Source organism: Bos indicus x Bos taurus, chromosome 20, assembly GCF_003369695.1.
Source record: "Bos indicus x Bos taurus breed Angus x Brahman F1 hybrid chromosome 20, Bos_hybrid_MaternalHap_v2.0, whole genome shotgun sequence".
Taxonomy (NCBI): domain Eukaryota; kingdom Metazoa; phylum Chordata; class Mammalia; order Artiodactyla; family Bovidae; genus Bos; species Bos indicus x Bos taurus.
Genome location: NC_040095.1, coordinates 37786692 through 37800895, shown reverse-complemented (window position 1 = coordinate 37800895; position 14204 = coordinate 37786692). Strand labels below are relative to the sequence as shown.

Below are 14204 nucleotides of genomic sequence, written 5' to 3'. Positions count from 1 at the left end.
GATATTTGGAAATATGACTATTAAAGAGATTTCCATATTCCAACACCTTTACCTCTGCAAAACTATTACCTCCTGCAGCTATGACAGCATCTGCCCATCGAACAGTTTCCTCATCATATTCTCTCCTCTTTACGAGACGAACCTCAATTCCCTCATTCCTAAGATAAAAAAAGTAAAGGGTATATAAAATTTCCACTAACATAAAGCAGTATGTTTTTTGAGAGGCAGATTATTACAATAGAGATGTAAAATAAACAAATTTATTTTACAAACAAATTTATGTTAACTTTGTAAGGTCAGCTTTATATTCATTTAACCACAACAATCAATCAACTATTAACTATAGGAAGCGTATGAATAAACTATCTCAAGTCTCCAATGTGCTTTAAAAACATTTTTTAAAGCCCTTGATCAATAGCAATATTAATTAGAATTTCCTTTTATTTTCTCTCCTCTTCCTGACACTAAAATTCATTAATACAAAATGGTCCAAAAGACTAACACTTTGAGAGACAATTTTTTAAAATAAGAGCAAATAGCTATTATTTTAAATTCAACAAATATTGACTGCCTGATAAAAACAGTGACTAAAACACTTCCTAATTTGCATGTCCTCACATTGATTCTCTTGCATACACACACTTATTCACTGACTCATTTGGCCTTTAATTAATGGAAGTTTCTATAATCATAATTTTTAGACATTCAAAAACTATTATAATGAACACCTATATAATCTACTATTCTGTTTAAGAAATAAAACATTATCCTGCAGTTGAAGCCTGCTGTGTACAAAATTAACTATGTAGAAAAGGCACTTCTTGGGCAGACCAAATAATAACTGACAATCTGAAATTTTCAGAGTACAATAAAAACTTCCTTAAAAATACTCTAATACCAGATCCATTAGCCACAATATAATTTTCTTAAAATGATTCTATAATGGCTATCTCTTCTAAAAATCTAAGTATTAGCTGCTAGTGAAAATCAAAAAATTGAAAGTCCTCAATACAGAAGCCCACTTAACACCTGATCCCACAGACTTACCGTAAACTATCAAGAATGTGCTCTACATTTTTGGTGTGAATATGATGTCGCTCAAGCAGTCCACTGTAGCTAGAGCCTTTCAGTGCGAGCTATATCAAAATAAAACAAATTTTGCCTTATTACACAATATGCTTTACATATTGTATTTCTTTAAAAAGCCCTATATAAGACAGACTGGGTTGTTTTGGGGTTTTTTGAACATACATTTTAATGGCTATCTGTGAAACCCACAAGTATAAACTTAATTAGAAAGTCTGGTTCCAGAAAATCACAATGTGGTTTTAATACCAAATACAGCATTAAGTTTCCTGAATCAGTATATCCTGAATCCTGAATGTAGTCAACAGGATTTCAAAAGTCCATGTTTTACAGCCTGAGTGTCTTTTTTTTTTTCCTAAATGGATTTTTTAACATGCTGAATTTGGCTACTGAAGACCAAAGATGAACTATTATTTTAGAAAGCAGTCATCTAAAGGTCATCTAATGACCTCTGTTCTACTTGGACTTGCAGCTCTCTTGTATTCCAATTTCTGAACTCTATCTGAAATTTACACAATCCAAAGGGCTTGCTGGCTGCTTGAGAGTGGATAACTTCTAGATGTAAGGACATATAGTCTTCAATAATTGTTTTTGCTAGATGTTTAGAATATTTTATAATGTCACTATCTTATCATTAATATTCTTTTAAACTATGTGTCTTCTAAAATCATCCACAAAGTAAAATGTTGAGAGGGAAGTTTAGAAACATTCATTTAATCATCAAGTAGGAAACATGGTCACTAGAGTGAATGCTAGAATCAAAAAGCATGTAATCTGGGGGGAACAACAAAAGTAAAACTACTTATAGAAAAATTATCAAAGAAAAAGAAACAAAACAGAAGACCAGCAGAAAAGATCTTCTACAACTAAAGATACATGGGAACCACAGCAAGACAGTAAGAGGTATGAGATGCAGCGCAGTCAAGGCCCACACCCCTGGGTGGACAACCCCCAAACGGGGGGAAGGAATAATTTACAACTGCAGAGCTGCTTCCCAAGGAGCAAGGGGCCAGAGCCCCACACTGACTCCCCAGCCCAGAGGCCCTGCACTGGGAAGACGAGTCCCCAGACATCTGGCTGTGAAGGCCAGTGGGACTTACTTTTAGGAGAACCAGGGCTGTGGGAAATAAAGAGCACACACAAAACTTCACACACTCCAGGACCCAGCGCAGAAGCAGCCATTTGAAAAAATCCTGGGTAGGACCCATCTGCTGATCTTGGAGAGGTTCCTGAGGAGGCAGGAGGCAACTAGAGCTCACCCTGACGACGTGGGCCACTGGTGATGGCCACTGTGGGACGCTCGTTCCACCATGAGGGCACTGGCGCTGGCCAACGCCATTATGGAACTCCCTCTCTAGCTTATTACTGCCACTGCCTGTGGGATGCGAACCCACAGGCCTGCCACCTAAAGACCCCGTGAGCCCATAGGTAACCCCAGACCTAGCCCTGTCCACCTGAGAACCCGAGACCCAGCCCACACACCAGCACGCTCATAGCAGGCCTGGGATCCCCAGGACCCGGCTCCGCCTATCAGTGGACCTGTAATAGCCTGGGGGCCGGCTTCACTCACTGGGGAGTGGGGCAGCACAGTTCAAGGCCCCCTGGGCCCTGGCCACCAGTGGGTTGACCCCAACTCCAGGACCTCCAGGGCCCTGCAACCAGAGACTCCAGGACTGCCTCCACCCACCAGTGGGATGGTGCCAACCCCAGGACCCGGTTCTCCCACCAGAGGGCAGGTACCAGCCTGGGGATCCTGTTGACCCAGCCCCACCCACCAGTGGGCCAACAGCACCTCTGGAGCAGCTTGTGCTCTCAACCAGCTGCCAAGATCTGACCCCACCCACCATTAGGCTGACGCCAGCTTTGCGACATCCCCGACCCCACAGCCAGTCATGTCAAGAGCCAGCCCTGCCCATCAGCAGGCCAATACCAGATGTGGAACCCCTACATGCAACCACCTAGTCCAGAACTCAGCTCCACCCACAAGTGGGCCAGCACCAGGTCAAGGGACCCCAGAGCCACACAGCCAGCAGCCTCATGACCCAACCCCACCCCACAGCAGCCAGCACACCAGGCAGGGCCTGACAACCAACCAGACACCCCACAGTAGTCAGCTGGCACAGGAGGGCCCATGCAGCCCAATAGGAGGCATCCCTAGAGTATATAAGTCTGGTGACCAGAAAAAAGTGTGTTGCTGACATGCAAAGGACATCTAAAAAAGGCTGTTTCTCCAAAGCTGGAAAACATAACCAGCTTACCAAATATACAGAAACAAAAACAGCAAATCAGGAATAATGCAGCAGGGAGGAATACGTTCCAAATAAGTGAACAAGATAAAATCGCAGAATTAAATGAAATGGAGACAGGAAATCTAAGCCTGATAGAGTTCAAGGTAATGATCAAAGAACTCTGGAGAAGATTAAATGAGAAGAGTGAGAAGTTAAAAGGTTTTAAAAAAAGAGTTAGAAAATATAAGGGGCTTCCCTGGTGGCTCAGACACTAAAAAATTTGCCTGCAATGCAGGAGACCCAGGTTCAATCCTTGGGTCTGGAAGATCCCCTGGAGAACAGATAGGCTACTCACTCCAGTATTCTTGCCTGGAGAATTCCATGGACAGAGAAGCTTGACGGTCATGGGGTCTCAGAGAGTTGGACATGACTGAGCGACTAAAACTTTCACTTCAAAAATATAAAGATGACAAAACAGAGATGAAGAATAATAACTGAAATGAAAAATACACTAGAAGGACTCAACATTACATTAGATGATATAAAGGGATGGATCAGCGAGATGAAAGATATAGTAGTGGAAATCACTGGAGATGAACAGAAAAGGAAAAAAGAATAAAAAGAAATAAGGACAGTTTAAGAGACCTCTGGGACAACAGTTGCAAAATAAATGAGTCACAGTATGAAATGATTATGTGGTGATCACTCTGAAACGTTAGAAACATCAATCACGATGCTCTATAACAAGAACATAGTGCTGTAGGTCAATTATACTTCAAAAACAAACTCATTCAGAAAAAGAGAGAAGATCTGTGGTTACTAGAAGGAACGGAGAGTTGGAGGAAAGTAGTCAAAAGGTACAAACTCCCAGTTTTAAGATAAATATTAGAGATGTACAACATGATAATTTTAATTAACACTGCAGTATGTTATATATAAAAGCTGTTGAGAGTAAATCCTTAGAGGTCTCATCACAAGAAAAAAAAATTTCTATTTCTTTAATTTTATATCTATATGAGATGACAGATGCTTACTAAACTTACTGTGATAATCATTTCATGACGTATAAATGTCAAATCATTATGCTGTACACCTTAAACTTACATGATGCTGTGTAAAAATTACATCTCAAGAGAATTTCTTCTTGTGAATTACTATAATTCTTTAATAACTCATGCTTAATACATTTATTTAGGGAATACAAGTTCTTTCATTAATTATTTTCATAAACAATGTAGCTGGTTGGCCTACTAAGTTGTATTAACATAGACAAGCTAATTAGGCTGGAGAAGGCAATGGCACCCCACTCCAGTACTCTTGCCTGGAAAATCCCATGGATGGAGGAGCCTGGTGGGCTGCAGTCCATGGGGTCGCTAAGAGTCGGACACAACTGAGCAGCTTCACTTTCACTTTTCACTTTCCTGCATTGGAGAAGGAAATGGCAACCCACTCCAGTGCTCTTGCCTGGAGAATACCAGGGACGGGGGAGCCTGGTGGGCTGCCGTCTATGGGGTCGCACAGAGTCGGACATGACTGAAGCGACTTAGCAGTAGCAGCAGCTAACTAGGCAACTAAGAGATAAGACATTTTAAAAATCACTAATAAAAAGCATCAATTAGAAAGTCTTATATCACTATTTAACTTGCTCTTATATTAAAAAACAATTTTATTTAATACTCAAAGGATAGTAAGAATTTCTAGCTACCAGCTTAGAAAATAACAACACTTCAAAGATTTAAAAACATACTTCAATTAGACAAAAACAGGAACTCAGGAATTCTCTGTAAAACATCTTAAAATTAAGAAACTAAAGAAATTACTGAAATTTAGAATACATTCTCAACTCTGCAATGCTACATTTAAGGTATCAGTATTAGTGACAAAGTTCTTAATATTTTTTCTTTTTTCCTCCAAAAGCTTGTTAATTCTCATCAGCATTAACAAAAAGTTTTTTTTAAAGATTATCCACTAATATGGAAAAACCGGTGTGAACCTAAAACTTCTATAGCAGACACACTTAACGTAACACAACTGCCCCTATAAAATCTGCCAAAGCCAACAACGCTTCCCCCCACATGCTTCGAGGTTAAGACAAAACACAGCACAACATGAAAGGGGGCAGGGCGAGGATTCTGAAAGGACAGAATTTAACCACGCCCCAAGGCCAGATGCGATAGTCGTGCTGTTTTCTAAATGGCCCAAACACTTCTATTCAAGTATCACAGACATCTTTACTTGACCAAAACCGAATTAAAATTTTAACTTGTTTTACTAGTCAGATGAGTGTTTACTATTTTGTACTCCAGTAAGGGAAGGAAATATATCTTTTCAAATTTAACATGTAAGAAATGCACAAACTTGTGAGACAATGACAGCTGGTATGTAAACTCACTAGGCATAATTTAAGCACTCTTAGAAGAATACACAACTAAATGGTACACCAAGCACCACCCAAAACTGCCTTAAAAGGATTAGTGGCACCTAACCAACAGCTAGAGAAAGTAAACTATTTATCCGAGCCAGATCAAGCCAGCCACAGGAAACTCTAACCATTTCTTCAGCTGTATTTAGTATTTATCTTCACTTATTTCTATTCCATTTACTCTTTATCTCAGGCCCTCACCTTTACTGTCCTCATTGTTCTAGCCCTGCTTCTGCATTCTCCTTAATTCTGTTACTGACTCCCTTATGCAATGGGATGGCACCAGCTTCCATCTTTGGCATGCCTATCTGTTTCCGTTTCACTTTCATTATCTCCCCACTCCAGGGACTTGATCTACCCAGTATACACCAGCACCTAAGAAGTTAACTGCTAGCTCAAGCCTGTTTCTTGAGTTACAGGCTCCAATTTTTAAACGTCTACCTTTATATCCACCCAGTAGGTCAAGTACTTCTCCCCAAAACCATCTAAATCTGATTATATATTCCTCCTAATTTGCTTTTCTGAATCCCATATAGTAGTTAATAATACTTCCATTTACCTAGTCAACAGAGTAAATCCCAGGTGTCAGCTTTAATTCTCCCTCCACAATGAATCTCCACAGCCAGCCAGTGGTAAAGCCCAGTAATTATACCTGTGAACTATTTCTCCTATCTGTCCTTTATTTTCATGTTGCCACTGCTTGAGTTCTGGACAACATCAACTCTTATCTGGTCTCTTGTAATAGCTTGCCTCTTGAGTTTCTAAAGCAGTTTCTTCCTTAAAAATACTTCCCATTCCCCTCATCATCTAACCACTCCCACCAGAAGGCTGCTTTCACACTAGTCCCAGAATAGTGACATTTCAGAAAAACTGAGCTATCCCTCCACTCCTGCGGGGAAGAGAGCAAGGCTGAGCAAGGGTTGTGTTCTGCTGTTAAGAGTTAAAACCACTACGAGCTAAAACCATGGCATCTAACAACTTTATAAGGCCCTCTTGGGCTTTCCCTGTGGCTCAACTGGTGAAGAATCCGCCTGCAATGTGGGAGACCTGGGTTCCATCCCTGGGTTGGGAAGATCCCCTGGAGAAGGGAACAGCTACCCACTCTAGTATTCTGGCCTGGAGAATTCCATGGATATGTCACAAAGAGTCAGACACAGACTGAGCGACTTTCACTTTCACTTAAAGTGTTTAGCTTCAATAATACTCCCTCTTGAGCAATGATTTTCAAATTGCCCTCAGAATGGCTGCCACATTAATCTGGTGGTCACAATCAGAATTAATAGTCAAGAAAAAATAAACTATACTGCATGTAACAAGAGTAAACTGCTTCATGTTATCTTCTGTACCAAATATGAGTTCATCATGATACGAGATTTTTCTGATTGTGAATTAGTCACCAAGTTTGAAGTTTTATTACTGGCAAAAAGATGACCTTTCCTGCTGCCTTGCTAGTACTGTTCCCTTCCCTTCACATATAAACTCTTCCTTATTCTTTAATACTTAAGTAGCTTAAAATTAAAAGATACAATTTTCACCCTCATCACACTGGCAAAAATGTTCAAGTCTACCAAGTGCTGATGAGAACACTGGAATCAGCGAGTCATTCAATGCTTATGGAAAAATTACTTGTATTTTTATTTGAAGCATTTTTTTAAATAGTGGAAAAACTTAAAATAACCTAATTATTCAAATAATGGAATACTATATAGTAGTTAAAATGAATTAACATATATCAACATAGAATTTATAACCAATAGTGAATAAGAAAAGCAAATTTCTAAAAAAAGACACATTCTAAAGAATATATTACTGATGTAAATTTTTAAAGACAAAAAAAGGCTAAAACACAGTCAACTTATACTTTATTAGTTGAGAAGTTATTAATATGCATCAATAAATACCTTTCTATATTCAAAGTTTACATCATATAAATAAAAATATAGAAAAAGTGATCATAGTAAAAAAAAAAATTAAAATTATTTACAATTTCATGACTGGCTACAGGCTTCTCAAGTAAGCCTAATATATAGGGCTGGTTGAAAACCAGGGCTCTAAAGCATATTGATCAATAATTCTGTTAATGGAATCTTAGCTACTGTGATATTCAATCCTTTTACACCTTTATAAGTCTCTTATTTAACTGTAAATACTTATATACTTATATATCGTATGCCTCTATTTCCCAAGCTGTGTTCCACAGAAATAAAAACATTTTCTGCCTCCATCCAAAATTTCATGGTCAAATAGAAGCATCGTCTGTTTAGGCTTACGGTTCTCAAACATATTTAACCATGGAGCCTCTTTCAGGGAACTCACATCAGTAATCTCTGCCTTAGTGAAGTGAAATCGCTCAGTCGTGTCCGACTCTTTGCGACCCCATAGACTACAGCCTGCTAGGCTCCTCTTGTCCATGGGATGTTCCAGGCAATAGTACTGGAGTGGATTGCCATTTCCTTCTCCAGGGGATCTTCCCAACCCAGGGCTCAAACCCGGGTCTCCCGCATTGTAGACAGACACTTTACCATCTAAGCCACCAGGGAAATCCAATCTCTACCTTAGGTTTTCAGCAACTAACATCTTTCCTAAGCGTGACACTGGAAATAAGACTCTGGACTGGCAGCCTCAGGGTAAAAAGAACTAAAAAAGAAAAAAAAAAATTTTTTAAATTCAGAAACATTTCCCTACCTTTATTTAGTGGAGATGGAAAGGCAGAGAGGATGAGGAGTAAACTACAGCTCTGACCTCAACTCCAGAGGAAAAAATAACCACAGATCATGTGCTAAAGTGGAAAACTCACAAAGATACGTATTATGAAAACACAGTGAAGAATACCTAACACAACCTTGATGGCTAGAGATGGGCCCAGCAAGGTTATCAAGGATGGCTTCCTGTGAGAGGAATGTGTAAGCTTCACCCTTTGGCAAGAACGGGAACTAGCTAAAGCAGTGGTCCCCCCAACCTTTTTGGCATCAGGGATATTTCACGGAAGATAATTTTTCCACAGATGAGGGCAGGGCGTGATGGTTTCAGAATGATTCAAGCACATTACATTTATTGAGTTACATTTACTGAGTAATGAGAGCGATAGGGAGGGCTGTAAATAACAGATTAAGCTTCTCTCCCTCTCCTGCTGCTCACCTCTCACTGTGGGGCCGGGTTCCTAACAGACCACAAGCCAGCAGAGATCCGTGGCCTGGGAGCTGGGTGGGGTGGTGGGGTTAGGGACCCCTGGGCTAAAGGATGAAGGAGGATTCGAAGCAAAAGGGGCTACAAAGGTAAAGACACTGGTGGACGCAAATCAAATGACCCTGAAATACCATTTTGCACCTACAGGTTAACAAAGACCCCAACATGTGCTAAGCTGTTTATGAAAAAATAAGTACCTTCGTATATTACTGGTGAAGGTACACACTGGTACAGCCTCTAAGGGAAGCAATTTGGCAATACTTATTAAAATTTCAAATTTTTCTCACTTAGCAATTTTACTTTTAAGTATTTAGAGTTTGATTCATTAATACAAATTATTGTGTTATCCATAACACAAATTATTACTATTCATTACATAGTATATTTTTAAAAACTAAGGCATTTGCACAAAATACTATGTACATACTAAAAGGAATAAGGGGCAGAATAACTTAAATATATGTTAGCATTGAGTAAAAGGGGATGGAATAAAAAAAAAAAGAACATTTCACTCTGTGGGTTTGTATGTATAGATTATTTCTGGAAGGAAACACAAGAAATTAACATTGGTTACTTTCAGGGACAAAAACTGAGTGTCCATTGACAAGAATAAGAGTTTTCACTGCATACTCTTCTGTATCTTTTACATTTTGAACCATTTTAATGTGCTACTGATACATAAAGAAATTAATTAGATAAGCACAACATCTAATGGAAATTAAAGCAGTTTGAAAGCAATGGAAAATGAAGTTCTAGACAAGAAGTGATTAGAAATAAAGCTTAAGAGGTGGACCCGAGTCAGTTCCTAAAAGACCTTGTTTTTAGCACACAAAGGATAATAAAGGTTCACCTCGAAGTGTGATCTGGGGACCAACTGCAAACCTGGAGAGTTTGTTAAAAATGTGAATCCCTTAAGCATCAGCAGTCTTAAGGGTATGGTTCAGAGCCCAGAGTCTGGGAGTTCTCCACAAACTGAATCTTTACATCTGAGGGGAAGAAAGATAAGGTTCAGGTACCTGCATTCTAACAAATTCCCTGGGTGACTCTATAGGTTACAGGGAGCTTCTGAGGCGTTCTAAGCAGAGGAGTAAAGTGGCCAGATGTTCACTTTGGATAGACTACTCAGGTTCCTGTGTCTAGAAGATGTGAAAGGAGTGAGGTTCCGTTGGAAGACTCTGGCAGGACTCCAGATCATGTTCGTTCACTTGATAAACACTCATGGTGCATACACTACACTCACTGCACATGTGGCAGAAATGTTATCTGCCCAAGAACTACAAGTGACACCACTGTTTTCAGAGTAAGGAGAACAAAATCCAAGGTGCTGCATCTCCCAAATCTGCTAAGAAGGCAGTAACTAGGAAGAACTTAAGCCAGTGACAGAGGGACTACTAAATGAAATAATGCTATCCCACTAGGACACTAATTTTAAAAGAAATTAAAAATGGAAACCATAGAGTTGCTTCTGGGGTTGTATGACTTGGAGTGGAGCCAGATACGGGTGGTAACGGTTCATTTGTTATTTGGCATATATTAAAATATTCTGAAATAAAACATTCTCTTTGGTCGATAGGTGTGTTTATGATGGCAAAATCCTTTCCAATCAGTTTTGATTCATCCAAAGGTTTAGTTTGTGAGTGGCATCAACCCTGATGATATAAGCTCCACACCCACTGACAGCTGCATCACTTGTGAGGCAAGCGTAATAAAATAGTTTAGTCCTTGCAAAGTTTTGAGCCAGGAAAGGTAAACTCGCTGACTACAAATTTATTCACAAGAAAAGTCACTGATCAGCTAGGGGGAAAGGAAATGCAAGAACTGAAAATAAACCAAAGTAAAACCAATATGAATGAGCAATTAAAAGTCAAACTTTGACCCAGTCTGTTTATGCTTTATCAACTAAGAAATATTTCCTTTAATTGTTTATGTTTCTACAAGGTTACAGAACCATGAAGCTTCAGAGTATGAAATTATTCTTGCACTCTATCCCTCGCCTTCCATTTTCATTTTAACAAGTACCCTAATAGAGATCTATTTTGCCACAGAACAATCACCACCACCCCCACAAAAGAGAACCATCTGCCCTAAAACTTCAGGTTCCCAAGACACCATAGACACAGCCAGCCACGGTGCCAGAACACTCAAGGAAGCGAACACTTGGCGACTGTCTTTTATACCCAATTCACATGATTCCTATCCCTCAGTATCTTTTACCCCAACAAAATAGCAAACAATATTAACCATATCATTCCTATCACAGAATCCCATTTTAGAACAATTTCACACAGTCCAGTATTGTTTGGCCTGTCCCTGAACTCTGGTACGGGCTCCACCTAATACTATTCCATTCCAAATTTGTTGTCGTTTAGTCGCTAAGTCCTGTCCCAATTCTTTGTGACCCCAGGGACTGTAGCCTGCCAGGCTCCTCTGTCCATGAGATTTCCCAGGCAAGGATACTTGAGTGGGTTGCCATTTCCTTCTCCAGGGCATCTTTTCAACCCAGGGTTCAAATCCATGTCTCTTGCTTGGCAGGAGGATTCTTTATCACTCAGTCACCTGGGAAGCCCTTCATTCTGAATACTGGCCTTAATATAAATACCTCAAATCAGTTACAGACAAATCCAATAACACTTAGTTGAAATGATAGCAACAGCAGCTATTTCAAAACTCTGTTCCACAGTCCCGAAGTGTTACTTCAAAAGTTTTCTTAATCCAAACAGCATACTCAAGCAATAGGCAAATATTTACCCATTACAGATTTCTCTTCAGATACTCAAGAGTGGGTATACCAGGTAGTTCAATTTTTGAAAGACTTGATTTATCTTACATTTAAAAAGTTTTGATAAGTGGTAATCTAGTTCAGATATTCAAGAATTAATCTAATTCAGATGCCACTCATATCGTGAGGCCTTATACAAGTTATTCAGAGTTCTGAAGTATCAGAAAGGGCCTTGGAGGCTCTCTAGTCCAATCCTAGTACTTCACAGAGTGAACTAGGTGGATGCACCCTGAAAACTGGCAGCACCACACCAAAAGTACCACTGTCACCAAGGAGCCCCAGAGAAGTTAAAAAGCAGCAGAGGAATTTGACCACACAGGACTTGGGCCTGGCTGCAAGCTCCTGATCCCCAATCCCACACTCTGATCATGCCAACCAAGTATATTGTTTTTAACTGTTGTGGGAGGCTTCCATAAAATTGTTATGAAGAACATATTTATGCGTATACAGCACTTGACAGCTTCTAAAAAGTATAACAGATGTGCAGAATTAGAAGCAGGACCCAAAGGACACCACCTCTTTCCCAAATCAGAAACAATTGCTTCTCACCTTTTTATTTCCTGCCTCACTCTCAGCTTCACTCCTTTAACACAAACTCAACTACTCCAACCTCCTGCTCAAACTGTTTGATTTACTCTTTTTTTTAATTTTATTTTATTTTTAAACTTTACAAATTGTATTAGTTTTGCCAAATATCAAACTGAATCCGCCACAGGTATACATGTGTTCCCCATCCTGAACCCTCCTCCCTCCTCCCTCCCCATACCATCCCTCTGGGTCGTCCCAGTACACTAGCCCCAAGCATCCAGCATCGTGCATCGAACCTGGACTGGCAACTCGTTTCATACATGATATTATACATGTTTCAATGCCATTCTCCCAAATCTTCCCACCCTCTTCCTCTGCAACAGAGTCCAATCAAACTGTTTGATTTACTCTTTAAATGATGCAAATGTTTTCCATAAACTGCTACCTTCAAACACTTGAGGAAAAGGAAAGAAATGAGCACCTAGCATTGCCATCAGATGAATACAGAGGCCCTCCTCAATTAACTCATTAAACAATGAAGCTAAATGTTGAAAATAGTACTTATGGCTGGGGCTACAGTCCATGGGGTGGCAAGGTACCTGAGCAAATAACACTTTCACTTTCTGGAGTGGGTTGCCATTTCCTTCTCCAGGGAATCTTCTCCACCCAGGGAATGAACTTGGGTCTCTGGCGTTGCAGGAGGATTCTATACCAGCTGAGCCACCAGGGAAGCCCTTCATTTTGATAAGCCCTTCAATATTTGATAAAATATTACCAAAAAATTGCTGATGATTGCCAACTACAAGTTCAGGACCAGAGTGTCTATTCTGGTACAGAATGCTACAGGACTATGGTTATAGGAAATTAATTCCAAAGTCTTTTGGGGTGGTCTCAACAATTAAGAGATTTCCAATGGAGATTTTTCCAGATATACGGTTCATCGTAGAAACATCATTCTCCTTTTCCTAAAGTGGGTGTGGGCGTGGGATTAGATGCTTCAAAAATAAGAGTGAAAGTAGGTAATATTCACCACCTTAGTGAAGTCGCTCAGTCGTGTCCGACTCTTTGCGATCCCAAGAGCCTGGTGTAGCCCACCAGGCTCCTCCGTCCATGGGATTATCCAGGCAAGAATATTGGAGTGGGTTGCCATTTCCTTCTCCAAGGGATCTTTCTGACCCAGGGATCGAACCCAGGTGTCCCGCATTGCAGGCAGACGCTTTAACCTCTGAGTCACCAGGGAAGCCATAATTAGGTGTATTTATATACTTTTCAAAGATATTAATAAACATCCATACCAAACATAGTCTATTATGGAGGCATTACTACACTATAGACATAGGCGCTGTATTTACCTGCCTTCGTTTGGACCTTTCTATTTAATAACATACATTCAAAGTCAAATTTCTCCCTTGCTCTTCCTAGCACCGGAGACACGTGAGCTTTTAAAGCAAACTCCTAGAACCTTGTCTGAGGACCACGTTCCAGCACGGAAAAGGCTCAAGCCGACTGGCTCTCCCGAGTGCCCCAGGCCTGGCAGTCGTGCCCAGTAAAAGGGGGTGTGTCCACGGTACCAGAACCCTCTTTTCCGCTGCCCGCAGCGGTACCCAGGGGCCCCCTTTCCCCCCGGGGCGGCCTGGGGAGAGATTCCCAGAGCATCCAAGCTTCAGACCTACCTCGCTCCGGGTTGTTTAAAGGGGGTGTGGGTGGTGAGGGCGCAAATGAATGCCCAAACCTCTCCCACAGTGAGAGTCCTTCTCCCACCCAAGGTTCCTCCAGACGCCCCGGCTTGGGGGCGGGGGTCTTCGCACTAACAGTGAACCTGCCCCTCCCTCTCTCTCTCTAAACACACACACACACACACACACACACACACACGCTCGCGCGCACACGCAGGAGAGGGGAGCCTACAAGCGAAGCCGGAGGGAGTGGAGGGTAGCGTGCAGGGCAGGCCTGGCATCTAGGACGCCCCGGGAAG

The 14204-nt window shown here is 40.8% G+C and overlaps 1 protein-coding gene across 2 annotated transcripts in view; it reads right to left on the bottom strand.

The window, feature by feature from the left end:
- NADK2 (NAD kinase 2, mitochondrial) overlaps positions 1–14204 on the bottom strand; it is a 45226-nt gene that overhangs the window by 30515 nt on the left and 507 nt on the right. For both annotated transcript variants that reach the window (XM_027519897.1, XM_027519898.1), the window contains exons 2-3: positions 1048–1136; positions 70–158 (exon numbers count right to left, since the gene is read on the bottom strand). In XM_027519897.1, coding sequence (XP_027375698.1) covers positions 70–158; positions 1048–1136 — 178 coding nt within the window. The remainder of the gene's footprint in view (positions 1–69; positions 159–1047; positions 1137–14204) is intronic.